At 50.7% G+C, this 27,390-nt stretch overlaps 1 protein-coding gene across 1 annotated transcript in view; it reads right to left on the bottom strand.

Moving 5' to 3' along the window:
• The window catches only part of RREB1 (ras responsive element binding protein 1), a 144,571-nt gene that overhangs the window by 33,316 nt on the left and 83,865 nt on the right, over nucleotides 1-27,390 (bottom strand). The window contains 2 exon segments of the mRNA XM_071210960.1: nucleotides 8,135-8,271; nucleotides 9,048-9,192. Coding sequence (XP_071067061.1) covers nucleotides 8,135-8,271; nucleotides 9,048-9,192 — 282 coding nt within the window.

Genomic DNA, 27,390 nt, shown 5'->3' with positions numbered 1-27,390 from the left:
GTGACTGCCTGCAGTTTATCTCCGCTCTCCCAGCCTCCTTCAGCACCACTTGGAAGGCCATAGAAGGGGTGCTAGGCGGGTGTGAAGCACAGATAGGGCAAGGGTGCTTGGGGTTCCCAGGCGGCCGTCAGTGGGAGGCGCGGGGTGGGTGAGCCGAGCTGCAACCCTGGTCGTGGCTGGCAGGACGGGGGTGGGGGGGTCAGGCAGAATACGGGGGGCTGGGGAGGGGAGCACGGCCCGCAGGGAGCTGGGCATGGCGGGAACGTGCTTCTCCATTCTAAGTGCCTTTCAGGTGCCAGTGTCCAAGGCAGGCACTGGCACGGGCCGTGACTGCCACTCCTGTCGCTTTCCCTTCGGCAAAAACAAAGATGAAACACCCAAACAAAACCCCATGGCTGGCTCTGACTTCGGCCGAGCGGGTTCTGAAAGAGCTGGGGGCCAGCATGGTCAGAGAGAGAGCCCCGACTCCCTCCAGGGGCGGCGGGCGGAGCTCCCACTGTCAGGAATCACCGGCCCTTGGGGCCGCCGGCCGCTGCCCAGGGATGCGGGCAGGGGGCTGGCCAAAGCAGGAGTGGCCGCGATCCCGCGCCCAGGAGCCCCGGAAAAGCGCTCTTGCTTATGAGCTGAACTTTCAGTCTTCCCAGCTCTCAAAGGACTCAGATGCAATGGAATTATGTTCTTGTTCCTCCACCATTAATCTTACAAGGAAGTCCCTGAATTGGGAACTGACATGGAATGCAGCACGAACCAGGCAGGGCACCACCCAAATCTGGACTTCTGACAACAAAAGTCCTTGGTCTTATAAGATGCTACAGTCTCCTTTTTTAAAACTTGTTTACTTATTTACTTTTCAAAAAAGAAAACTGCATAATTCTGGGCTGGTGTAGAAAGACAGTGTGACCAGCATTATCATAGATATTCTCTGTGCAGAATAAGGGAAAAGGACCAGACCTGGGTTTTTTTAGGTTCCGGGGGCCGGGAATTGAACCTGGGGCCTCTGATGTGGGAAGCTGGCGCTCAACCACTGAGCTACATGGGCTTCCCTGAGTTGGTTGCTTCCTTTGCTGTCTGTTTTTGTGAGGTTCTGGGGACTGAACCCAGGACCTCCCATGTACGAAGCAGGAGTTCGACGGCTGGAGCCGTGCCTGCTTCCAGACCCTGCAGTTCTGCTGGCTCTTGGGAGAGCTCACTCTCTGTACTTCTTGAAAATGAGCATGCATCCCGGATATTTGACCTGAGGCCCAAACTGGAGCGGGTTCCCAAATAACCTCGGGAAGAACCTGAAGTGAAGGAGCGCCCATAATTAAGCATCAAATCAGATGAAGAGTCATGCTTGAGGGCAAAGTGATGAGCAGTAAGAGTTAGAGAAATGGAAAACAGAGCCACCAGGTCCTTTGTTTCTTTTTTCAATGCTGTGGCTAAACAATTTGGAAATCAGCTCCCCCCCAGTGCTTGATACTAATAATATCTTACTGTATCTTAACTCTCCCGAAAAAGATGAAAGCCCCAAATAAGAAAAAAACCCCAGTGCACAAATTCCTAAAGAGGACAAACTTCTCAGGACAGTTCAAGATCAGCCTCTCAGGTACTCACTGGGATCTCCTTACTTTTACATTCACCTAGTTTTGTTAAACCCACTACCTTGGCTGTTGAAGGACAGGCAGATGACCCTGGAGCCACGCACAAAAGGGTTAAATTATGTTTAACTTCGCTAAGTGTATTTTTGAAAGGCTGAGGGGTAAACTGGCAAATTTCTAAACATCATGGAATTAATTTCTTTAGAATCTCAGATTTCCCCAACGATAGAAGGAAAATGATGTGCCGTTCTAGTTATTTAAGTACCCGGCTTTCGACACAGTTTGATTATAAAACTTGGTAGGTGGACTCCAACCAAATTCAAGTAGCCACGCCATTTCCCAATCTTTACAAAGGCAAACCCAGATAAAGGCCACTCTTCACGACAATAAAGAACTAAGCACAAGATGCTTTTATGTGCTCGGTCAAGTAAACAGTTTTGGGGAGAAGCCCTGGAATCGGACTCCTCCATTTCCTTGGAAGGGGATACCCAAACAGTGGCGCAAAACCCTAACTGTAAGCCTTGGAAGGTTTTAGATATTGAAAAAGACATGATTTTAAATAATAGGATCAGAAGCGAACGCTCATTTAGCCTTTAGTCGGCTTGACTCTGCCCTATTGGCTACCCTTGAAACTCAGAGGACAGCGATGTGCAGATGCCTGACTCCTCACGCAGCCCAATGTCAAGTTCGAACGCCTGGACGCTGGAGAGTGGCCCTCCCAGCTCGGGCAACCCCAGGGCACACCCAGCTCCTTCCATCCAGCACTGCCTCGAGCACCACCTTGCCCAGAAGGCAGCAGCGCTCTGGACCCTTTGAGAGATTGCTTGCTTTCTTGCTCATTACGGTTTTTTGTTTTTTTTTAAATTGAGAGACTGACATTCCTTTTAAAAAGGGATTTCATGCTTCATGTTTCCTTCTCTGTCTCCAGAGGCAAGGAGGAGTAAGTGCAAATACCTTCTCCTCCCCAGGAGGCTCCCGGCAGGCCCGGATTCCTCCTGGGCCCAGCTTCCCCCCCCCACAACCCCCCCCCCCCCCCCCCGCCCTCCCTCCCACTCCAGCACACCCCCCACCTCCGCGGGCCGGCCTCCCCCCGCCGCTCCCCCCCACGTCCCCGGGGTCTGCGGACTGACATCAAACAGCTGCACTAATCTCTCCCAGTTGCTGGGAGAACAGTGACAGCCTATGACAGCTCTCAGCCGCCCGGGGCACGGCCACCCCTCCCCGCGCCCCAGGGGTCTGCCAGGCTGCGCCGCGGCGCCCGCTCGCCCCCGACCCGACGTGGCCTGGGGTGGGCACGGGGCCTGGCAGGCCCGTCCCGGCGCGCAGAGGTCCAAGCCGCCCCGGCGCCCTCCGCCGCCCCTCCTCGCCCCAAGCGGCTTCCACTCTGCTCCCACCTGACGGAGCCCAGGCCCCTGAGGAACGGCGCCGTCTACCTTTGCCTGGTTTTTCAGATGGCGCTTAAACAAGCGGGCCGAAGAGTCGTCTCAGGGCTCCTCTACAGCGATGGGGGCGTGGGGGCAGAGAGGGCAACCGAACTTTCCTCGGAACGTTCCGGAATCTAGAAGATTGTGGCACCTCTCTCGGAGCGGGCGCTCTCAGCCTCTCCTGGAGGCCGCTCCCCCGCTGCACCCAGCAGCACCGAATCTCTTCTGCGAGGGGGCAGAGGCCCCCTCGGGGTCCCACATCCTGGCCCAGAGGTGCGATTCCCTCAGACACCAGCAACGGCGACCGGAGGAGGCAGGGGACGGCGAGGCGCCACGCGACCGCGCGACAGGCCGAGCGGGCCCGGGCTCCTCGACGCGGACGGGGCCTCGGCGCCCGCCCTTCTCTGCCGTGTACGCCCCCTGCGGGGCCCTGTCTCAACCCCCGGCTTCTCCGAGCCCGCTCGAGCGCCCGGCATGTGAGCAGCGCTCTGTAGCTTGTGGAACACGTTAGAGAAAAAACACGAGTACCCGGCCTCCCTCGAGCAAGAGGCCCTCTTCGACGGCAGCCGCCGTGGCCCAATGCCAGTCGCCCCAACGCAGGGACGCTGCGGCGGTCCCTGCCCAGCCCCCACCCGCCCCTGCCCACCCAGGCGCCCCGAGAGGGTCCTTCGGAAGAGCGGGGGACGTCGGCATCCGAGCCGCTGCCCTGCTGTGGTCTCAGCCACAGGAAGGCGGGTGCCCCGTGGCCACGTGGCCGGGGAGCGCCGGAGGACGGCGAAGGGGGACTGAGTGGCTGTTACCTGGAACATGCGCACTGGGGCCCAAAGACTGCGTATGAGGACGAGAACGGGAACCACGCATCATCAGTCATCTCTATATTGAGCAAATATCGCAATTCCACTTTTAAATATACTGGTATAATCACTAACGCATTTGTCTCACCCATTTCTGTTTTTTTTTTCTTTTTAGGTACTGGGGACGGGGATTGAACTCAGGGCCGTGTATGTGGGAAGCCGGTATTCAACGGTGGAGCTACACTGGCTCCCCTGAAGTGATCTTTCGTTTGTTAGCTTGTTTTTGTTTTCAGGAGGCACCAGGGATCGAACCCAGGACTCGTATATGGGAAGCAGGCACTCAACCACTCGAGCGACATCGGCTCCGGTCTTTTTACTTTTTAACATTGAAAATGACAGGCGTGGCTCGCTTTCTGCTAGACCACGCTGGCCTGGACTCGGCTGCCACTGAGCTTATCCAGACCAAGGGACACTCTGACACTCTGTTCTATTCTTACAACTGAGCAAGACATTCAACACCACGAAAGGCCCGCGCAGGGATGTCCTCTTTCCGTGCACTTGCTCTCTGAACACTCCGTCCGCCAGGTCTGGGATTCCGAAGCCAGCGCACACTAAGCCCCGTGGATCCGCCTTCTCTTCCTTTTCTGGGGAAGTCATGCGGAGGGCGGCAATTTTCTGCTGGCCACGTCAGGGCACGGGAGATGCGCGGCGCTGGTTGCCGGGCTCGCCTGCTTCCCATTGCTACTTCTCGTTCTACACTGGCGCTCCGTTAATTCGAAACGCGGGCAAGCACAGGAGAGTGGCCTCAGCCTTTCGACGAGTTTGGGTTCCCGACACTGCTTCTTAAGGAACAACGGGAGTCCTGCTAGCCTGGGGGCGGGGGGCACAGGAGAAGGGGGAGAGAAGCCGACAGCTGTTCTGAGTTAGAAGCGCTCTGTCGGAACGGGCAGCATCGTGCTGTGGTCCTGCTGCCTTGGGGTCTGCCAGCGGAGCCGTGTCTGCTTCAGCTCGGGGTGAACCGGCAGTCTCCCCACCAGCTACCGGCACGGCTCGCTGCCTGCCTCGGGCCTGCTCCCACAGCGGGGCACGATGTGGATGCGCAGCAGCAGGAAAAAACGGGAACTTCACTGTATTCTGGCATCAGCAACTCTCGGTGCCCAGACATGAGCCTGCACTGCCTGGCGACACCGCTTGGCGGTGTCAAGGAGGGGGACAGCCTCCCTCACCCGGGGATGCGGGGCCACCCGTGTGTAGCCCAGTGGATGCAGCAGGGAGCTCCGGGGGAGGAGGGCCATGCTCCCAGGGTGGCCACCAACCACCTCCAGCAGCCCAAAGGCCCCCACCGAGTGAGGAAGGGCAGCTCCTCGCCGGGAGGGCGACAGGCACAAAGGCAGGTTCAACGTCACACCTTCTTCGGGCCGCCACCCTCGGCCGCCTGGGGATGGCGCACCCAGCCGCAGCCGTCCTTCCCTGACGGAACAGCCAGTGTCCTCTCCCACCTCCGGTCCCCGCAGTCGTACACCCACCCGTCCCACTCGGGGGCAGCAGGCCATGGCGCAGGGCTACACTGACCAGGAGGACCTTGGGGACTCGCCTGTCACTGTGCTCTGAAGTGCCACTGCCCAGAAATCTCATAAGGAGGCTGATGCTTTCCTGCAGGAAAGAATTCTCTAGAAGGGGCAAATGGGTAGTTCCTAAGACAAGCACTGACTGCAGAATAAAACACTAAATGGAACAAAATGGATGGAGGTATGCAGAGAAAACCAGTCCTGCGGGCCGTGCCTAACCCTCGGGCCCTGGGGAGGCTCTTGGGGCAGGCTCGCCCCCGTTTGCTCAGGTCTTCTGCCTGGAGAATGAGTTCATTTTTACCACCCACAAGCCCACATCCTGGGGATGCTGTGGACACTGATGAAACCATAAAGTCAAGTTCCTGAATCTCAGAATTAGAGGGGCTACAAAAGGAAGAAGCCAAATGCCTTCTTCAGATGAACAGTCGTTGGGAAACTGGATTTAGAACTGCAGAATTTGGTAAGCGCATGTAGCTTAACTGATAGGGCGTCCACCTACTATATAGGAGATCCAGGGTTCAAACCTGGGGCCTCCAGACCTGTGTGGTGAGCTGGCCCACGTGCAGCGCTGCCACGCGCAAGGAGTGCCATGCCACATAGGGGTGTCCCCCGCATAGAGGAGGCCCCACGTGCAAAGAGAGCCACTCCGCGCAAAAAAAGCGCAGCTCACCCAGAAGTGGCATTGCATACACCAAGAGCTGACACAGCAAGATGACACAACAAAAAGAGACAGATTTCTGGTTCTGCCGAGAATGCAAGTGGACAGAGAAGAACACAAGAACACACAGGGAATGGACACATAGAGCAGACAATGGGGGGAGGAGGTGGGCGGGGAAGGGGAAAGAAACAAATAAAATAAATCTTAAAAAAAAAAAAAAAAGAAAAGAAGTATAGAATTTAAGATCAGAAAGGGAACTTAGGGATTATCTGGTCCAGCCTTCCTTCCATTTGACAGATGAGGAAACTGAGGCAGGGATGTGTTCTGGCAACACATCGTGCAGTTTCCTGAGGCTGGGGAGTTCCACAGAGACGTTTATCTTATAGCACTTCAATTGCTCAGGAGTTTAAACTCTTCATAAATTCTTTTTTTCCCCAATGGAAAAATGTCAAGCTAATGTGATTAAGGATAATGATATTTGACATGGTTTTAAGTTACCATACAATTAGGTTTTTCCCCCCTGACAAAAAAAGTCTTTAGTTTGCTCAAACCTTTTCATTCCTAAGTCACAACTAAACATGTATCCCCAAGGAATGAAATCGGTGTCCCCAGGAATGAAATCCGGTCCACATAACTCCAATTCTGATAAACAGATGCCCCAGTTCTCACACAACCAAGCTGTCTTCTAGAACTATGTCTACACTTGCCTCTGATGAGATGGCCCTTAAGCTGGAATTTTCGGGATAGACTATTTTGAAATCTTGTAACTATAGAAAAAGCTCCCATATGTTCTTTGTTTTTTCCAATGCTTAAAAACTGTGGTGCATACACCAGTGTCCCTAATGGCCTAACTGGCAGTAGCCAGAAAGTGGAAACAACCCAAGTGTCCAGTGACAGATGAATGCATAAACAAAATGTGTTACGTACACACCATGGAGTATTACTCAGGCAGGAAAAGAATGAAGGGCTGATACCTGCTGCAGCACAGATGGACCTTGAAGATAACGTGCTGAGTGAAATAAGCCAGGCACAAAAGGGCAAATATTGTAGGAGTCCACTTACATAAAGTATCTAGAATAGGCAAATTCATAAAGATATAAAGTAGATGAAAGGCCACCACGGGCTGAGGGGTAAGGGCAGTTATTGCTTAATGGATACAGAGTTTCTGTTTCAGGTGGTAAGGGGAGCGGGTGTAGCTCAGTGGTTGAGCGCCTGCTTCCCATGTATGAGGTCCTGAGTTCAAACCCCGGCACCTCCTAAAGGGAAAAAAATTTGTTGGTAATAGATGGCAGCAATGGTAGCATACCACTGTAAAAGTAAATCATGTTACTGAATTGTACATTTAAAATGGCAAATTGTATGATATATATAGCCACAATTAAATAAAATTATGGCAGTAACATTTTAGCAAGTGACATTCTGCAGAAAAAGGCTCCAAACCCATCCATTCATTACCAACACGGAACACTCTGCCTGGTGATTTATCAGAGAAGGCAGGGAAACAAAAGATGAGTTTCCCTTAAATTCTACTGGAAAGTAATCCTGACATCCACATTTCCTGACTGGCAAGGCTGAGGCTCAAAAAGCCAGGGCCAGAAAAGCCATTGCACTTGAACCTGGCCCAGAAGTGCAATCATCAATCACAGTTTTATTGAAACCTAATGGGCTTTGCTTCAGGTCGGGCCTCTCAGGCTAAGCGGAACTTTCTCTTCTTCCAAAACGCCTTCTGAGGTTTTTGCGCTACCAAGTCCAGGTCACGTGCAAACACTCAGGGCACCTAACGTGGACTGGGGCAGGTACGTGGCCTTCTACCTGTCCTCGTGCATGGCTGACAGCACCTGGGTCGAACGCCTGTTGTGAAGTCAACGCCACTGTTGTCCCAGTGGCCGGTGACGCATCAGAACACGTGGCCTCATCAGGGGACCACAGGGAGAGACCTGGGGCTCCAGCCCCCCACTCGGACACCTGCGGCCACACCACACCCCTACTAAAACCTCCCTGCGCCCAGTCGTCGCTGAAACCCAGCGTGGAGCGATGGAAACGCGAAGGCGCCCCACGCCAGGAGAAAGAGGAAAGAGTGTCCCGGGACACGGTTCCCAAGGCCTCTTCCTACCGTAGGGGGTTATCCGAATGTGTCTCCATGTGGGTCTCCAGGCCGTACTTGCACACGAACTCCTTGAAGCACACGGGGCAGTGGAAAACTTCATCGGCCTTCTTCTCCAAGTCCCCCGGCTGCCCGTCTTCCACCATCTTAGGGAGGAGGAGAGAGCAGAGTCACTAAGAGGGCCCCATGGGGTCACTGCGGGAGAGGCCAAGGGGAAATCCAGAGGTGCCCAAGAGGAAGGGAAGCCTTCCTCCCCAGGAGTCAGGAACGCTGCCGGGAGCCAGGAGAGCTCAACTGGCTGAGCACCTGCTTCCCACAGACGAGGTCCTGGGTTTGTTCCCCGGTGCCTCCTAAAAACAAAAACAAACAAACGAGAAAACCAGCTCTCATTCAGGCACAGATGTAGCTCAGTGGCTGAGTGACTGCTTCCCACATACGAGGTTCTGGTTCAATCTCGGGTACCTCCTTGAAAAAAAAAAGAATGCAGCCGACCATGCATTCATTTGGTACCAGATACTCCCCAAACATGACTGTCCCCCCCATCTTTCAGTCCACTCCTCCATTTAACAGATACTCACGGAGCACCAACTCTCTGCCAGGCAATGGGATAATAACAAAGTAAGGATCAAGGAGTCCTTAATTCCTAAGCTGCTTACACTCCAGCCAGAGATACAACGGAAAATAAAAAAAATAAAAGGATGGGAACAGTTTGTAAAACTCCGGACTCAGAGAGGTGGCTCCCAATAGGAAGCACACACAGGTCCTCTTTGCTGTAGACACTTGAGCAAATAGTGTGGGAAAACACAGGTTAAAAGCTTAGCGTGGATTTTTGCCAACTCCCCAAATTGTGAAAATAAAGATTAGAGGGATTTCTGGCAGAAGTCCTGAGAGGAGGCAAGTCTGTGCTAGAATGAGAGAGGACCTTTTTAGCAGGAGCAGTGTCTTCTTTCTCTGACTCGGCGTCGTGACTCAGTTTCCTCTTGGAGGACAGCCGCCTGCGCTTCAGTGGGGATGGAGGGGCTGCAGCTGTGGCACTATTAGGGTCCTTCTCGTGAATCTTCATGTGTCTGAAAAGAACACACACATGCCGAGTATTTTAACACAAAGCCGAGGCCTTCTATTCATCTTTTAGATTTTGTTATATTTTTTAATTTAGGCTTTTTTTTTTTTTTAACAAATCAATTCTATTGGTACATATCTATAAAGCATATAATGCATTCAAAGCGTACAATCAATGGAATCAATGGTATCTGGTATAATCACACAGTTGAGCATTTATCACTTCAGTTACTGTTGGAGCATTTTCATTCTTTCCACAACCACCACCACCACAACAATAATAATAACAAACAAATAAACAAGAAAATTCTTCACTGGCTATCTGATTTAATATTTTAAAATAATTTAACACCTGGCCCTGGTATTTAATTTCTTAATTTAGTTTACAAAGCCTGGATGTAATTTCTACAGTTGCTTCTTTCTTTTAAAACTTTATCATCTCCTTAGGCCTCTCTTAAAGTCTTGCAAGTGCTATCCAAAAATGTTGCCCAATGTCTTGCTGATTGTTGGAAGATATTCATGAATTTAAGTGGCATTAATGAGAGGAAGACAAACAAACAATCTGATGACTTGTTCTATTTATTCAGATAAAGTGTACTACTTTAGTAACAGCACAATTCTATAGAACAAACAATTTCCAGGTACCTAAACTGTCCCATTAGTTCATAAAACAAGTAATCTATGTTTTCCTCCAAAATTCACCCCCCTCATCTACCAGCAGTGAGTCTTCTCTATCTTCTGCCGTTGGAGGCAAGTTGGGGTTAAGTTTGAGAAGTGCTGACGGAGCGGATATCCTAAGCATTTAAGACCTGAAAGTCTTTTCTGTGTTTTTTGTAGCATTATATGGCTTTAGAGACCATGAAAGTTGCTCTGACAACATAATGAGTAAATTACACAATGCAACTCTGATTCTACAGACTAGGAATATACATATAATAAAAAAGTATTACATACGTATATACATGCCTGGTCCAAAAGAGTTTTATGGGTGATGTGATTTAAACGACTTTAAATGACTACAAATACTAAAACAAATGCCCTAAAACAAGATCCCAAGATAAAAAGGAAAAGAAAGACATTAGATCATATGATACATGATTATATCCCAATAAAACGGCTTAATAATTAATTGTGCAATAGCCAGAAATAGCAGCTATGGACAGCAGGGGAAGCACAGTGACACTGAGTGGTAAATAATTTTCCTGTTTTTATTATTATTATTGAAATAATGAAAATGCTCTAACAGCGATTGACGTGATGAATGCACAACTATATGACTATACCAAATACCACTGATTGTACATTTTGGATGAACTGTATGCTTTAATATGTATCAATAAAACTGAAATGTTTTAAAAAAACGACACTACAGAAAAAGTCTGTCTCAATTTCATTATTTTGTGTCTTAGAAAGGGTTTAGCTTTATGACCATTATTATCATCATCATTATTCCAGATGCAGGAATGTAGCCACAGGTTTTCACATACACCTGATTTAACAAATTAATTTTATTGATACATATTAATGAAGTATAAATCCATCCAAAGAGTACAATCAGTATTTGGTGTAATCACGTATTTGTGCATTTCATTCCTTAAATCGTCCTTACAGTACTTTCATTATACTACTACTAATAATAAACAAAAAACAAAACTCATCTCCTCTCACTCTCTATGCTTCCCCTGCCATATATAGCTGCTATTCTGTTTCTCTCTCTCTAGTTTATTTGTATTTATATTTTATAAAAACAGTCTTATATATGCAGTATCACCCATATTCGTACGTCACACAGGGTTTCACTACGTTATACAGTCCTATGCTAATTTCTTAGCTTTCCTTCTAGTAATATACACGTCCTTGGACTTTCCCTTTCAACCACTGTCATACCCATAGAATAGCTCTGCTAGTTACAAATGCCAAAGGTTTACAAACAACTTTTTTAACCAATTCTGCACAGATTAACCCTCAGCTTTCCATTCCCTACCCTCCTCCTACTTACCGGTGCCCTATATTCTAATTATTAACTCCGTGACATACCTACCTATTTTACAGTATTATCTGACTTGAGACGTTCTTAGATACAGGAAAAGACAGCCAAGCCTTCTCAAGCTGCCTGCCACTCACCTCCCACTGGGCCGTCTCTGGAGGACCTGGGAGACTGGCCGAGGAGGAAATGACTAGGAAGCTGCTGAATTAGCAGCAGTGACGTTGACGCCTTCCCCACACGCCCCTGCCCTGCGACGGCTGGACCTGACGTCTCTCGGGGCGTATGGGTGTAAGAGGCCGAGGATGGCAGGGAACTGGTCTGGTTAGAGACGTCTCTCAAAGGTGGAGCAGGTCCCCACATTGGTGCCCCACCCCACGACCCCTTACCAAAGTAACAGGCACTCCACAACCAATCCTCCAGCTAGGAGGGCTCAGGGGGGCACCGAACCTTGCATATGGAAAGCAGGAAGGGGGCTCAGGCTGCGCCTCAGTTTTCTTGAGGGGAATGGGAGTGGTGTGGCCGGAAGATCTAGTGGGAAGGAATGGCCAAGAATCACAGGCAACCATCTGGCCCACGTTCAAATCAATTCCTTGCCTAGTTAAGGAAGGCTGCTCTGTTTTCTAGTTCTTGGTCCCGTGATGCTTTGAGAAAGCTAACTGAAATAAATGAGCTCACTCCCTCTATTTCAAGATGATTGTAAAATAAGGCAGACCATCCTTTAATACCAGCTTTTGGAGGAAAAAAAAAAGTCTGGTAGGTTTCTTTCAACATTTATTATATGGCACGCGCCTATTTTAGACATGTTGAATTTCTTTTTTAAGAAGCATCTAAGGGGAAGCAGATTTGGCTCAACTGATAGAGCGTCCACCTACCACATGGGAGGGCCAGGGTTCAAACCCCGGGCCTCCTGACCCGTGTGGAGCTGGCCCACGTGCAGTGCTGATGCACGCCAGGAGTGCCCTGCCACGCAGAGGTGTCCCCTGCGTAAGGAGTGTGCTCTGCACAGAGCCGCCCCACACGAATGAAACGCAGCCTGCCCAGGAGTGGCGCCGCACACCCGGAGTGCTAATGCAGCAAGATGACGCAACAAATAGAGACAGATTCCTGGTGCTGATGACAAGAATGCAAGTGGACACAGAAGAACACACAGCAAATGGACACAGAGAGCAGACAACAGGGGGAAGGGAAGAGAAATAAGTAAAAAATAAATCTTTAAAAAAAGAAAGCATCCAAGGATTAGAAAGTATGATGCAATTAAGGGATGTACATTAGTATCAAAATCATCTGCCACATTTAAGACAAAGTGAAATCTATTTTTTCAGTAAGTTATCTGCAATGACATCTTAAAAATTCACACTATTTTCCATAGCTGCTATGATTTTTTTGTGCAGATGAATATAAGGCTAAAATTACCTAAGACGATATTAGATATTAGAGAATGAAATCTGTAAACAACTCATTGCCACATTTTTTCAGTTACATGATACAAATATTTACAAATATCCAAAAGAAAGCTTCATTATTTAGTTCTTGGGATTTACAACTGAAGCTGTTTTCGGAAAGCAGAGGAAGAGGAGCGTGGGGGAGCAGACTGAGTGGGCATCTCCTTTACAGATTATTAATTCCACTTTGCAGATGAGGCAACTGAGGCACAGAAAGGCTGAGCTGCCCAGGGTTTGGCAGCTCACGGGTGGCACAACCCAGAACGGAGTCAGGTCTGCTGACTCCGAAATTCACACTCGCTCCCCATCCCTAACGACCTGCACAGGCCAGGCCGGGTCACTCTGTCCTGGATGCTAGGCTGCACCCAGGGCACCCGCGCCTCAACTTTCCCCCGTGGCAGGCGTGTGCGGTGACCGTGGCCTCCTGGTCACACAGCTGGTACCCAAACAGGCAAGTCACAGCAGGGCCCTGAAGGCGGAGCTGCCCAGGCCAGGGGCAAGGAACATTCCAGATCTCGGGTCCTGCTCCAGGAGGGGAGGGCCCCATCCTGTTCTGAAGCGCTTGGGTTGCCTCTGCGCGGCAGCGCTGCGGGAGGAAAGGAGAGCCAGCACCAGGTCAGAGCCATCTCACAAGCTTTGTCAGGCAGGATGGGGCCGCGGACCCGGCAGCCCGCGCTGGATCCCAGCCTGACCGGGGCCTGGGGGGCCAAGTAAAAGCCGAGCTCTGCTCCAGGGCTAACGCCGGCTGTTTGCGAGGACACAGAGCACGACGGCCAAGGGCGATGGGCTCAGCCAAGGTGCCAGTGCAGCCGACGGCCGACCCGCCAGGGCCTGGGAGACACGGCCACTCCGGGGGGAGCACATGCTCTATCAGTTAAAGAGTGACCCCGACCCCTTCTCTCCGTCGCTGGCTTCCAGAAGTGGCAACCTCAGCTACTCACTTCCTCCCCAAAGGCTCACAGGAAGTGGGGCGAGTCACCGCGATGAGCCAGGAATCGCCCCTTCCCCTCAGAGAGTGGCCAAGGCAGAAAGGAGGGGGAGGGCACAGTTCTATTTCCGGTCTGTTTTTCTCTCCGGTTTGACTTCAAGGGCTAATGCGTCTCATTTCCCCACACCCTCAAGAGTCAATAAATTACCATGAGCCTCAGAAACGGAAGGGCCCTGGGAAGCGCCAACCTCCCGCTCGGCCCAGAGTCCCTCCCCAGCTTCCGCAGGGATCTGCGCTCAGTTCTGCTTGGATACTTCCAGTTACAAGGAGCCCTCCAACTTCCAACAATTGTTAAAAAAAAAAAAAACATCTTGTTTCTTAGGAGCCAAAAATTCCATCCTTCCTTTAAATTTAAAGGCCTCTCCGTTCTCAGGGGCAAAAGAGCATCAGTCGACATCCTCTTCCACGGTGCAGCTCTTAAGACAGTTCTGGAAGCCTCCTGCATACGTCCTAAGTTTTCACCCCTCAACGTTAAACAACCCCGCTCCTGCGGCCAGCCTCTTCTGAGTTTGGCTCTCAAGCCTGCTGGCTCGCACTGGTTTCTACCACTAGCCCTGGAATGCTCTCCCGTTTGCAAATATCCTTATGAAATGTTGGATCCCAAACCCTGCACCTCCAGAGCTTGTGCAAACAGAGCCTGGGTGACCTCAGGCCTGTGGAACAGGGGCTCCGTTACACCCCGAGTTGGTGCACTAACATCGCCAGCACTGCTTCAGTCCAGTTGCCATTAAGCTGTGCTTCCTCTCCTCTGTAGTGGAGCAGCTTAACCTTTCACTTTCCAGACCGGCGAGGCCAGGAAAGGCTCAGAGCACGTGACCCTGGAGCGGGACCCAAGACTGGCTGCTTCACACACGGCTGGTGGGGATGGAAGTTGGTAACCACCTTCCTGGAAGGCGGCTGAGCAACGGGGATCAGGGTTTGAACATGCGTGCCCTTCGGCCCAGCAATGCCACTGCCAGAAGCTGGCCCTGAAGGCTAATAACCAGACAAACGCACCAGAACTAGGTACAAGGACTGTGGAGTCATTGTAACTCCGAGGCAGATAGGCTCCGAAAGCACCGATGACCAGAAAGCTTCCAACCCTCATTTTGGCACAGACGGTCTTGCTCTAAGACTTTAAACTGACTGCCCCGCTTTCCTTCTTGCCCTCCTGCCGTCTGTTCTGTGCACGGCAGCCGAGTGAGCATCTAAAGCACGGATGAAATCATGGCATTCTCCTCTGCTGGTCTCGTGTTTAGAAATAAAGCTGGCCTCTGCCTACTTCTCTGGCCACTCCACCCCCTCGACCCCCGGGCACCCCCAGGCAGGCCCCTGGGCTCCCTCAGGCAGACTAGCTTCCTCTAGGTTCCTGAAACTCATCGCACCACTTGCAGCCTCAGAGCCCTTGTGCTCGCGGCTCCCCCCGCGGGAGGAGGGAAGGGATGCCGTGTGCCAGTCTTCCCAGGGCTGGCTCCCTCCGTGCAGTTCAAGTGTCCCCACCCCTGCGGCCACACACCCCTCTAACACAGATGCCCTCGAGCCCATCACCCAGGTTTTCACAGCATAAAGCTGTGACCCAAAATATTGCGGATTTACTAGTTTGACACTCTCCTTGCTTTCAACTGAAAAAAAAATTCCACTAGAGAAAGAACTCTGCCCCTTTTATTCTCTACTGTAGCCCCTGGTGGCATGTTAGATGGTCAAGAAATGCTTGTCAAATGATGGAACGGATGGATAAGTGTATGAACTTGTTGAATAACTGAGTGGGTGAATTAATGGGAGGATAAAATGACGTATATGCAAAAAATGTGTTTGTTAAAACTGATTCAGGGTTAATGGGAGTGGATGTAGCTCAAGTGTTGAGTACTTGCTTCCCAGGTACAAGGTCCCAGGTTCAATCCCTAGCCCCAGTAACCTCAAAAACATAAATAAAAAAAATCAAATCACTGTAACATATGTCCTTAGGTTTTAATACACCTTACAATCTGCCTTACGGAGATTTAGTGTTGAGCAAATGTAATATCAGATTGTACGGTAGACAACGATGAAGGGCCTTTCATGCAAAACACCCCATCAATGAAAACTGAGAATATGTGCAATTTTTTTTCTCTTATTGGAACTCACCTGCATTCACTGAGGGTAAAACAATGGGAGAGAGAAGTTCGTAAAGCCAAACGACACTTCTGCTTTTGCATAAAAGTTTAGAACTTTCCTTTGGAGGTATGACACTTCAACAATAGAAACCCTACCACACCATGGAATAAGGAAGGAATTTGATCAGAACTTCTTCAGGAGTCACAAGAAGACATTTCATGACACATGGGGGCTTTTGGAGTTTTGTTCAAAACAAATACTGCAGGGAGCGGACGGGGCTCAAGTGACTGGGTGCTTGTTTCCCATATAGGAAGTCCCAGGTTTGGTTCCCAGTGTCTCCTAAAAGCAAAAAATCAAACAAGCAAACAAATGAAAAACCAACGCAGGGGGACTGATGTGGCTTGGTGGGTGAGCACCAGCTCCCCACACACGAGGTCCCAGCTCCATTTCCCTGACTTTGAATTTGGGATGGGTGCTGATTATCAGCTTCAAGATTTCCTCCGGTAAATTTAACCGCTGATTTTCTAAAATCCAGATTCAGTTAGGATGGGCTGTCCATGAGAACAGTGAGCCTGTCAGCGCTAAACGGACAGCTGGGACAGGAGCTGACCCTCCGTCGGGGACGCGGGGACGCAGAGCCGACTAGCCCACGCCTCCACAACCTTCCTGGCTTCCAGTTCCAAAAGCAGGAATCTCCCCGACACTTCTCAGGCATGTGTAAGTCGCTGGATAGGCGACCCGGGGAATGCTGTTTTTTAAAGCAGATCTATTGAGATATATTCACATTCGGGTGCTGGCTTTCCCTGAGAAGCAAGACGGGATTCTGCGCAGGTGAAAAAGCACATCTGGGTGGGATGGTGGGGGGCGGCGGGCGGGGGGGACACCGTGCCGCGGCGGTGACAGCCTGCCTGGTCTTTGGTCTTTGGAGGTGCTCTTGGGGCTGTGAGCTTCCAGATGCGACGGCCTGGCTCGACCACGCCAGGAGCCGTGTCGACGGCTGTACAGCGGGGGTGATGCTGCTGATCCCCCAGAGCACCGCTGCTCAAGCTGCGCTCCCCCACGCGGCAGCGCCCACATACCCCGGGAGCGTGTCAGAAATGCAAACCCTCAAGCCCTGCCTCAGACCTGCAGAGCCCAGCAACTGGGGCTTTCCCAGGCCCTTCAGCGGCCTCGGGTGTGCGCACCGCGGGTGTGTGTGGGGATTCTTCAAAACCCGCGCACCGCAGGCAGGCCTGGCGAACCGCGGCTCAGATGCCGGCAGGATGCAATCACCTCGCGTCTCCCCGACCCACTGCCCTCCCTCACAGGAGTCCCTGCCCGAGTTAAAATTCACCCGGGGCTAAAGTCCTCCGGAGAACTTCTGGAAAGTTTAAAGGTGACTCAAGCCCAGCGTACCCAGGACAAGCCATCCTCGCGGCCGGTCTCACGACGGCCTGCCAGGGCTCTCCCATCTAACAGAAGCCTGAAGGCTCGAGCTCAGGAGGGAGCGGGGCACATCCAGCATCTGCCAACGTGTCAGTCTGAATTTCCTCATGGGTTTTCCTAACCTAGGAGCCGCCGTGTTGGACTCCCTGAGCAGATGGCATCGCGAGGAAGGTCACTTCTTCAGTGCACGGGACACAGGCTGCACCCAGGCAGCACTCAGTGCCCCGCCACACCCGTGTCAACAGGTTCAGACAGGTTTCTGCAGCCTGATTACAAACACTTCCCCATCTTTACTGATAGCAAAGGCTAGCGTTTCTTTTATTTTCTTTTTTCTTCTTTCCCAACAAAGATTTGTGATGACTAGAGGCGGGTGATGAATATGATTAAGAAACAACAGAGGGAGGCAGATGTGGCTCAGGTGATAGGGCTCCGGTCTACCAGATGGGAGGGCCCTGCGTTCAATTCCAGGGGCAAGATGGCCCAAACTGGTGCTGCAGTGAGCTGATCGCTTGAGCTGATGCACATAACTGATAGCAGACAGCAAGTGCAAACAACAAGAGGGGTGCAGAATAAGTAAATGAAATAAAATAAATCTTTAAAAAAAAACAACAGAGAGGAGCAGGTATGCCTCAAGCAGTTAACCACCCACCTCCCACACAGGAGGGTCTGGGTGGAGGAGGATCCTGAAGAAGACAAACAATGAGTAGACAACGAGCAGACAACAAGCAAAAAACAAAACGAGCAGGAAATGGATGTGGCTCAATCAACTGAAGTCAGATTTGGTTCCTGGTGTCTCCTAAAGAAAAAACAGATAATGGAACAGTCAAAGAGCACAAGATAAGACAACAAAAACAAAAACCAAGCAGACAGGGAGCACGAACAATGAGCAAACAGACGAGGGAGCCATGGGGGGGAACACTGGAGGTCTACAACCTTGATTTTTGGCTGAAGAAAAGTCTCCAGAAAGTCTGTATGTTTCCATAATAAATATTCAGGAGTTCAACTGGGCAGGAGGGGGCGGGACATGACAACAAGTGGCCAGTGACTGCTTCCAAGTGTGAGCGAACAGCGGGACAACAAATGCACACAGGCCAGAAGAGGCAGGGGCGATGCTGGCGAGGCGCTGAGCCAGAGACTCCCGGGGGCCCCAGGCCCCTTCTAGTAATTCGGGCATCGTCCTAGTTCAGCCACGCTGGTCCCACGGGCAGGTCACACCAGCTGCGCCAGGGTGTGCAGGACCGTCTGGTGATGGCGTGGGCGGCTGTGCGGACCCAAGAGCCAGCACGCTCAGAAAGACCTGACAGCCAGCCTCTTGTGAGGCCGGGAGCCTCGCGGGGCCGAGGACAGCCCGCTGTCGCAGGCTTGAGGTGGGAACGCCCGCCCGGCCTGCTCCCCGAGCCTGCGGGGAGGCGCTGATAAAATGCCCCCGGACACCGCGTCCCTCTGCCACCCCGAAGCCGCCTCCTGCCACCTCTGCTGAGGGCAAGCGCCGAGGCAGGCGTCTCGAAGGACACAGCCTACACATGGATTTTCTCTGCAAGCTCCTCTTCCCCCACGGTGCTGGGGGAACCCGTTCCAAGAGCAGAGAGTCTCTCACCGTGTGGGCTGCAGTGGAGCACTCTGATGCTTCTAGGGTTAGGCTAGTCCTCAACTGTACCGAAGCTAAGGGAATCGCAGACCTCCAAGCAGGGGTCCCCGTCGTTTGCTAACAACTGCCCTGGGTGCTCTCCACTCCACTGCCTCCAGCCCGAGCGCTCCCGGCTCCCAGGGCTTCTGGCTACACCACTATTTCTGCTCGTCCGTCCCACTCTCTTCCAGCTGCCACGTTCCTTTGTAGTGTTGGGAGAAGGCAGTGCCTTCACCTTGTCCCGAGGAAGACCTTTCTGGCTTCCGGCTAACAGGCTGGTATAAACACCTCCTCGCTGACTGATGGAGCTGGGGTTATTACACCTGAAGAGTATCGCTTCCTTGATGTCCCCAATCTCCCAGCCATCCTTCAGGAGAAGGGCCCCCTTTTGGCTCTTGCATCCCTCTCCGCTTCTTCCACGCTGGCACTCTAAGCCTCTGGCTTTAGACCAGAGTTAAGCACAACATTCTCTATTAGTGGCTGTTGTAGAGGCAGAGGACCCTTCCTTCCCCACTGGTGGTAAATCTCCTCCACTGCTCCTGACTTTTCTTTTTTTTAAGAATTTTATTTTTCATTTATTTCTCTCCCCTTCCCTGCCCTGCCCCACACCCCAACCCCCCCAGTTGTCTGTTCTCTGTGTCCATTTGCTATGTGTTCTTCCGTGTCCGCGGCACCCAGAATCCGTGTCTCGTTTTGTTGCGTCATCTTGTGTCAGCTCTCCGTGTGTGCGGCACCATTCCTGGGCAGGTTGCACTTTCTCTTGCGCTGGACAGCTTTCCTTACGGGGCGCACTCCTTGTGCGTGGGGCTCCCCTACGCGGGGGACAACCCTGCGTGGCAGGGCACTCCTTGCGTGCATTAGCACTGCACATGGGCCAGCTCCACACGGGTCAAGGAGGCCCCGGGTTTGAACCCTAGACCTCCCATGTGGTAGACGGACACTCTATCTGTTGAGCCAAATCCGCTTCCCTCTCCTGACTTTTAAATGCAGTGGAAGGGGAAAGCAACGACCAGCCCAAGTCAGTAATACCAACCCTTAAAAATCTTTCTTCTAGGTACTATTCCTAACTGCCACACCCCTGAATCACTACACCCTGAATCCTCTTGTATTGGGTTGTTATTGTTTTTTTTCTGAGATTATTTCTCACTTGTTATAATCCTCCCTACATATTATGTGGCCCCTTGGATACCTGTTTATAGTATCCACAAAAATGCACTTGCGCGTGTTTCCATGTAAAATCAGACTCCTAAAAAACACATCAACAAAAGCAAGAGAAGACCTCCGAGGCTGGAGGAGTCATCTCCTTCTGCCCACAGAGAACCGTCTCGTCCATCCGGCGCTGGACGCTGTCTTCCCTGGCTTAACCCAGGGAGGTTGGCCCTGATGGTCCCTGCGGTGCCTCTGGGTGGCCACGCTCCCCCTTCTCCAGGCTGACGGCCTCAGTTTCCCCAGCCTGCCCACAGAGCCGGGGTCTAACTCCTGCCCTCACGGCTGACCCTGACCTCGGGACGGACCCCCTATCTGTGGTCTCGGAGGGCAACCCCCCAACCGCACGAAGCCCACACTCCCCAACAGGCCTCGCCCACCCAGGGCGCCACCCCTGCGGCAGGTAATCACCACCGCCCTCCTGGGAACGGCCCCAGGGCAACGACTGAGCCCGGGCAGCCAAGCCAGCCCAGGCCCGCGCTTCCCGCAGAAGGGGCAGGTCACGAGCCGGGCTCCTTTGGCCTTGCAGGCCGCCCGCTTTGGGTTTCCTGATGGCCGCAGAACCGTCCCGTCCTCCTTCTGTTTTGGCAGAGGAGGAAGACGTGACTATCTTCCTAAGTCGCCGTTTGCCACTTTAGGGGCTTTTTCCAAATGAGAACCAGGCTGTGCCTCGGCGGAGCCATTCAGGATGACGGGCTGGGCAGTGCCAGACGGAAAACGGAGGGGCGGTCAGTGGACGTGGGGAAGGGGCACCGTGAAAAGGAAGAGCTGGCACCAGCGTGGGGACACGGCGCTCATTTCTATGGGCCAGGGAGAAGCTGCCGAGAAGGAAGGGGCTACACTGAGAGCTGATGAGAGCGAGCGCGCACGCGTGTCAGAGAGTGGGGAGAGGGTGAAGGACGCCCAGGAGAAATCCGACCTGCCAAAACCAACCAGGCCACAGGGTCCCCTCTCTCCAATTACATCAGCAGAGGGTCGCTTTTACCTAAACTGGGATGAACACGGTTCTATCCACAGCCTCTGCTTTTCAGACGGTCCGTATCATGGAAATGAACGGATACAGGGGAGGAGCGGCATATTGTCCTAGTGAGGGGAACGGAGGAACAGGACAGAGCCCGCGAAGAGAGGGTGCACGCCCCAGGGTTGGCTTAGGACCTTGGCGGGTCCCACATCACCCCGAGCTCGGGCTTTCCTGCCTGTCCCTATTGGAACAGGCGCCCCCGGGCGAGCTGAGTTATGTAAGCACAGAGGGTGAGAAGTAAGTGCTGACACCGCACACTTGTGACCCCGTTATGCAACGGACTCTCTGGTTTAAGGAAATGCAGACTCTCTCGCTCCGAAGGCCGACTGCTCCGTGTATGACCTCGGAGCTCTGAAAGCGGCAAAGGGGCAAGGCCCAAGGCACACATTTGCCGAAACGTGAGGTGGGGATCCGCTGTCACAGATACATGTACCGAGTTTCTATACTGCTTGTTCACTTTTTTTTTTGGAGGGGGGGAGAAGGAGGGCAGATTGTCCTGCTTAATCACCTTCTTGAACAAAACAGAAAAAAGCTGACAGTGAGCGGGTACCTCTCGAGGTTTGCGAGCACCAGCTTGTTCAGCCCAAACAGGTCGGACAGGTTAGATATTTAAACAAAGGTGGAAAAATGCAATAAAGGCGGACATCTGCTGCGGCGGGGCTGCAGCCAGGCTCCTGCGCGGCTGAAGTTGGTGCTCTAACCCTCGAAGTCGGGTTTGCCCTCCTCCTCCTCCTTTGTTGCTTTCCGAGTCTAAAACTGAACTGGGCACACATTCAGGGTCTGCTCGCAGTTCCTGGGACAGCAGGCGGCTGGCATGGTGGGAGAAGAGAACAGGGCGTAAGGTACTCTGTGCTCCTCATTCTACCCCCAGCAGACACATAGCTTACCTTCCGTGACCTGATTTCCAGCTCTGCCCATTGCCCGGCTGTTCAAGTGTGGGCAAGCAGGGCTGTTCCAGCTTTGGATGCCACTCACCGCTTTTCACTCGGTGCAAGTGAGCTCTGGAGATTATTTCAACCAGATATGTCACTGATACTCTACAGCCGGCATTAAAAAGAAAGTTTCTTTTGCAACTGCTCTTTCTCTAAAAATAAGCTATTAGAAGTAAATACCACCGCTGCCCAAAGAGAAGAAACCCCAAATGATAAACATCAGCGTGCAACAGGCCAAAGGATGAGAAACCATTTAATTGTGACCCAGAACACACACACACACACACACACATACACACAGGTGTTTAACACATCCGTGTGCTCGGACAGCTTCATGAGTCATGTCTCTCTTTGCCAAAACTGACTCTGGTCCTTAAGAGAAAAATTCAGAATACCAAAAGAGCACCAGCAACAAGCACATTTTTCAAGCATTCTTTCGGAAAACTCAACGAAGCCGTGCTGGTTGTGAAACGGTAAGAGAAAAGAAGAAAAAGAAACAAAAGGAAAACTGAAAATGTCTTAAAGAACGTGAATCCAGCATTCATGAAACCGATAACCCAGAGACTATCCGTGAAAATCTGCCAGCTTTCAGCTTTGCTATTTTCTCACACTTTTCCTCTATTTGAAAAATAGATTTCTATAACCAATCGTTTTACCTATTTCTCAGAGCATAGAGGTTGCTTTCTACTATTCACAGATTTCTCAAATGCAATGTAATAAGAATTCTGAAAGGGAGCACAGAATTTTATGTAATAGTGTAAACGCATATCCCTGTGAAAAAGAAAAATGCCTGCAGAACAAGCAATTTTTTAAAAAAGAGCATTCGAATAACGATGATCCGTACGATTCAGACGCAGGCCGCCAAGGCTGCTCTACAAAATGCTGTGCGCCAGACCCTGGTTCTCCGAAGGCAGCCGCCACCACCCACGTCGTCAAAAGGTGCAGGGTCTGCTTTCTTGGCTTTGAAAATCCACGTGCTTAACTGGCAGGTAAAGAGACTGGTGGGATAGATTTCTTCAGGGCAAAGAAAGGAAGGAACTAAAATTTGCTGAGCGATTCAAGTGGGCCAGGCTTGCACAACTATGGCAGCATTTAATTCTCATAATTAGGCTGATGAATAAAACATTATCCCAGCTAAGGACCAGGGAAGATGGAGAAACCGAGGCTCCTTTCACCTGCCATGGAGCATCCCTTATCAGCCCCAGCTAGAAAAAAAGAGCAAGTCGTCGGTGGGCTGGAAAGTGTCCCAGAGGACGCTGCCTTTGTTTAAGCCACGACTGAAGTTAAAATGAAAGCACACAGGGCCGTAGTGGGGGCGAGGGATGGGGAGTGCTCATGCTTAACAGGTACAGCGTTTCCGTTCAGGGTGATGGAAAAGTTTTGGCAATGGGCGTAGGGAAAGGTAGTGCAGCACTGTGAATGTAATTAACATGGGCGAATTATGTATTTGACGGTAGTTAAAATGGGACATTTTAATAGTTACTATAATACAATTAAAAAAAATAAAACCATAGAACTATATAGCATAGAGTGAACTCTAACGTAAACTATGGTCTTTAGTTAAAATATAAGTATAATAAAACCTATATGAAACAACAATAATTGTTTCATCAATTGTAGCAAAGTACCACACTAAGGCAAATGTTAATCACAGGAAAAACTGAGTGTGTGATGGGGAGGAGGATATAAGGGAACTCCGTACTTTCTACAGGATTCTTCTGTAAACCTATTAACTGCTCTAAAAACTAAAGAAATAAATTAGAGTAACTGGGGAATGAGATATTTTGTTAAAAGATTTTTTTTTCCTGGTTAAAAATAAAAACGGAAGTGGGTGTAGCTCAGTGGTTGAGTGTCTGCTTCCCATGTACGAGGACCTGGGTTCCAATCCTGTTACCTCCTAAAACAAGAAAATAAAAAATTTCAAGCGCCGTGGAAGAAAAGCTAAGTTATACCAGAAGGATGTTAGACTCTTTCAGTACATGGAGTTCTAAGGACACTGAAAACTTCTTTGATGCTCGTGTACCATCATCATGAAACTGAGGCATCAGATACCCAACATCTAGAGGTCTTACCTCCAGCACGGCACACACGGTCATGCTAACTGTGTATACCCTAAAGCTCTCACGTAAACAAACCCTAACCGTCTTCATTGGTGGCTGCTTGTGTGTTCACCCAACGTTCAGGATCTTCCAGGAGAACATCCTTGAAGTATATTTTCTTCTGCAGTGCCTCATCATTAAAATCAAAAAGAAGCTACTCAGTTGTGCTATTGCGCAATCATTTTTTTCCCTCTCCTTTTTACAGAAAAATTTCAAGGGAATGGGCCCTGGACGGCGTGACAGCATATGCGATCCCACACATTGTTTCTTCCCACATGAAGGGACCTGGCACCCTCCGTCAGGGAAGCAGGGACCTGGAGGTGCAGAGGCTCATTTCGAGATGGGGCTCAGGCTCCTGAGTGGCCCTTGAGAGACAGCAAGTACCAGAACGAATCGTGGGGTGTAATTAGAAACTCGACCACGGCCCAATCCCTCACGGGCCCTTCCTCTTTCTGGGAATCGGGGGTAAAGGAGTGCCAGACCCCTTCCCCCGGGACCCTGCCCTGCCTCTGCACTTCCCACCGAGCACAGCCCTGCCATTTAGAGGGGGCCACCTGTTCCAGAGACACCCAAGCAGGCCGCACGCGCCAAGGGCTGGCTCGGCCGAAGCATCTGAGAGCCCGTGTGCTAAATTGAGAGCCCCTGTCGTCTCATTTGTCATGGAACAGGTCACATTTCTGTGCAGCTAATATTTTCTTCAAGCATAATAGGAACACATAAGCCTCTGTTCCTGAATTGGGACTATCCATTATCCAGAGGCATCCTCAGTGCCTACGGCTCCAGCGACGGAAAAATCACGCACATTGCAATAGGGGCAAAAGCCTGAGACAAAACAACTAGATGAAGTTCTGGGATTTCCTTTCCTCATCCTCACGCTTCTAGCGCCATAGCCGGAAGAGGTAAATACTGGAACACTTTTATTCACATCCCTATTTGTATACATTCCCGCTCTTCGGAAAACAAATGGAGAATTCAGTCGCAAAACCTTGCACCTGCCCAGGTGTTCAGCAAGTCTTTCAACATAAAACCCACTCCACAGCTCTTTATAGCTTAAAACTGTAGGTTGTATAGAAAGTAGTTTATAGCTTACCAGGGGCTGATGAAAAAGTTACGGTAATGGGTGGATGGTGGTGTTGGTAGCACAACCTTGTGGATGTAATTAATGCCACTGAATTGTACACTTAGAAATGGTTAATATGGCAAACTGAATCACACATGTACCTATGTTATCACAATTTAAAAGGCAAGGAAGAAAAAAATAAAAATAAAAAAACAAAAAAAAGGCAAGGAAGGTACTACTATATCAATGCCAAAGATAAAAAAAAAAAAAGAATATGGGATTTAGTTTTATAAGATGTGAACAGGATCAAGCTTTTTTCTTTCATTCTCTTCATTAACAAGGAGACCTTGGTTATGTTATTTAACCAATCTGTGTGCATTTATTATTTGACTTTTGGAACAATGGCACAACAATGGAGTTTGTTTTTAGGATTAAATAAGATAAATACTCCTGGACAGGATTTCTAAAAACATAATGCTGTCATAATTTGTTAAGCTTCCTTTTGTCTATTACTTTATATTTTGAAGTTGAAATTAAAGTTTTAAAAAGAGAAAAAAATTTCTTCTAAGCCCTCTCGTTGGCAAAGTAAGGAGGCGATTGGAAATTAATTTCCTACTCTCCTAAGGTAATCATGGTCTGCAGAAGAAAAATACCCATTTCATAGACTGGATTTATTCCAAATGAGGTCCGTTTCAATCCTCTCTTCCAGTGACCATTTCTTAATAGCTCTGCAGTCCAGCCCTTTCTGGAAAGTTTTGCAAACTGCAAAGCTCAGTGCCCTTTTTCCCACACTGAGTTCTCCCAGAGGGCATGCTCTGGCTCAGTTTCCCAAGTTTGTTTTGGAAGACAAGCATCACTCAATCCAATTTTTCAACGTGGGAGCAACTGATAAAGAGTACTGGGAAATTAAAGGCCGGAGCCACGGGGATGTTTCCATGAATATGTTTTTGCATTTGAAGGCCACCTAGTAGTTTACTCAGGAGTCGAGCTGTGTGAGAAAGGTTTGGGATAAAGGATTTGCAAACCTCAAAAATGTGAGAATCGCCAACAGGGAAGTCACAACTCTCCAAACCGTACCAGATGGGGTAATAAATTGAGACGGTCTCCCCCCTAACCTTTCTCAAAATGAGCTGGAATTAGCACTACTGTAGTCCTCCTACTTACCCCGATATAATTACTCTTTTTTTGCATGCATGCAAAGGCTAACGTATAGCAAGTGATGTGTTTTCTCGGTTGCTACAAAACAACCATCCACCTGACTGCGTATTACATAATTTAACAGCCTAACTCATTCTGTCACGTTCATTTTATTTCACCAGGAGAACAATTCGACTGGTTTCATTATGTGCCGAAGGTCCTCCCAGAAAACTACGATAAAGGAACCTCACCAAAGACAACTAACAGGTACTGACAGAGTGATTAGCGGCCAGAGGAAACAAGGGGGAGCAGCTCTTTAAAGTGGGTGCTTATGAAGAGCCCCTTACCACCAGCAGTGGAGAGTACCCTGAGGCTGGTGAGAAGGCCTGCTTGGAGTCCACGCTGCAGGCTGCCTGCTGAGGCCCCCTGAGGTTTTTCAGCAGTAAGAATTCCGGGGTGGCACTTGGATCTGCCCCGGAGGGTGCACTGCTGCTTGACAGCCAACATGGAGCGGGCTGGGCTGAGCTCCACGGACATGCACACGCACGGAGGGAAATGCACTGCGCGTGCAGAGCAGGGGCGGCGCAGGGAGAGAAGGGATTGGGTCCCAGCAGGGGCCCAATGGCTGAGTCACTTGGGGAGGGAGCGCAGGTGATCAACCAGAAGAACGGGAGAACTGTGGGGCAGGGTACACCGGAGGCCAGGCAGCCTCTGTGCACTGCGCTCTGCATCGGGTGCTACCCTGCAGAGTGAGCTCCTGGGCTCCACCAGCTCCTCAGCCACTGCCAATGGACCCTGCGAAGAGGCAGCTGGGAAACAAGAACGAGAACTTTGGTCTGGAGCACAAGTTCTCAAAGCCGACTGACCTCCTTCCGTGCTTTCAAAGTCAAGGAAGCGGGTTCGCACCATCCTTTTGAATTCCTGCACCCAGGTGCCAGGTGGCTCCTGGTAACACAGGTACGCGCTTGGGAGAGCGCAGAGCTCCCCACTGGAGGCTCAAGATCCTGGAACCGATTCATGGGGCAAATAAATCTACCACCGCTCTGTCTCTGGCACATTTTTATAATCGCCCCCTTCCCAGGAAAAAAGCACAGTTTTGCCAACCAATTAAGGTGGTAATGACTTTACTGTAGTTGATTACCAAAAACAAAATGCTCGTTTGACCCATTATTTGCAGTGCTCTGCAAAGAAGATAAAATAAATGTAGGA

This window comes from Dasypus novemcinctus, chromosome 22 (assembly GCF_030445035.2).
Source record: "Dasypus novemcinctus isolate mDasNov1 chromosome 22, mDasNov1.1.hap2, whole genome shotgun sequence".
Classification (NCBI taxonomy): domain Eukaryota; kingdom Metazoa; phylum Chordata; class Mammalia; order Cingulata; family Dasypodidae; genus Dasypus; species Dasypus novemcinctus.
Note: the sequence above shows the minus strand (reverse complement) of the source record. Positions and strands in the feature narration are given on the sequence as shown.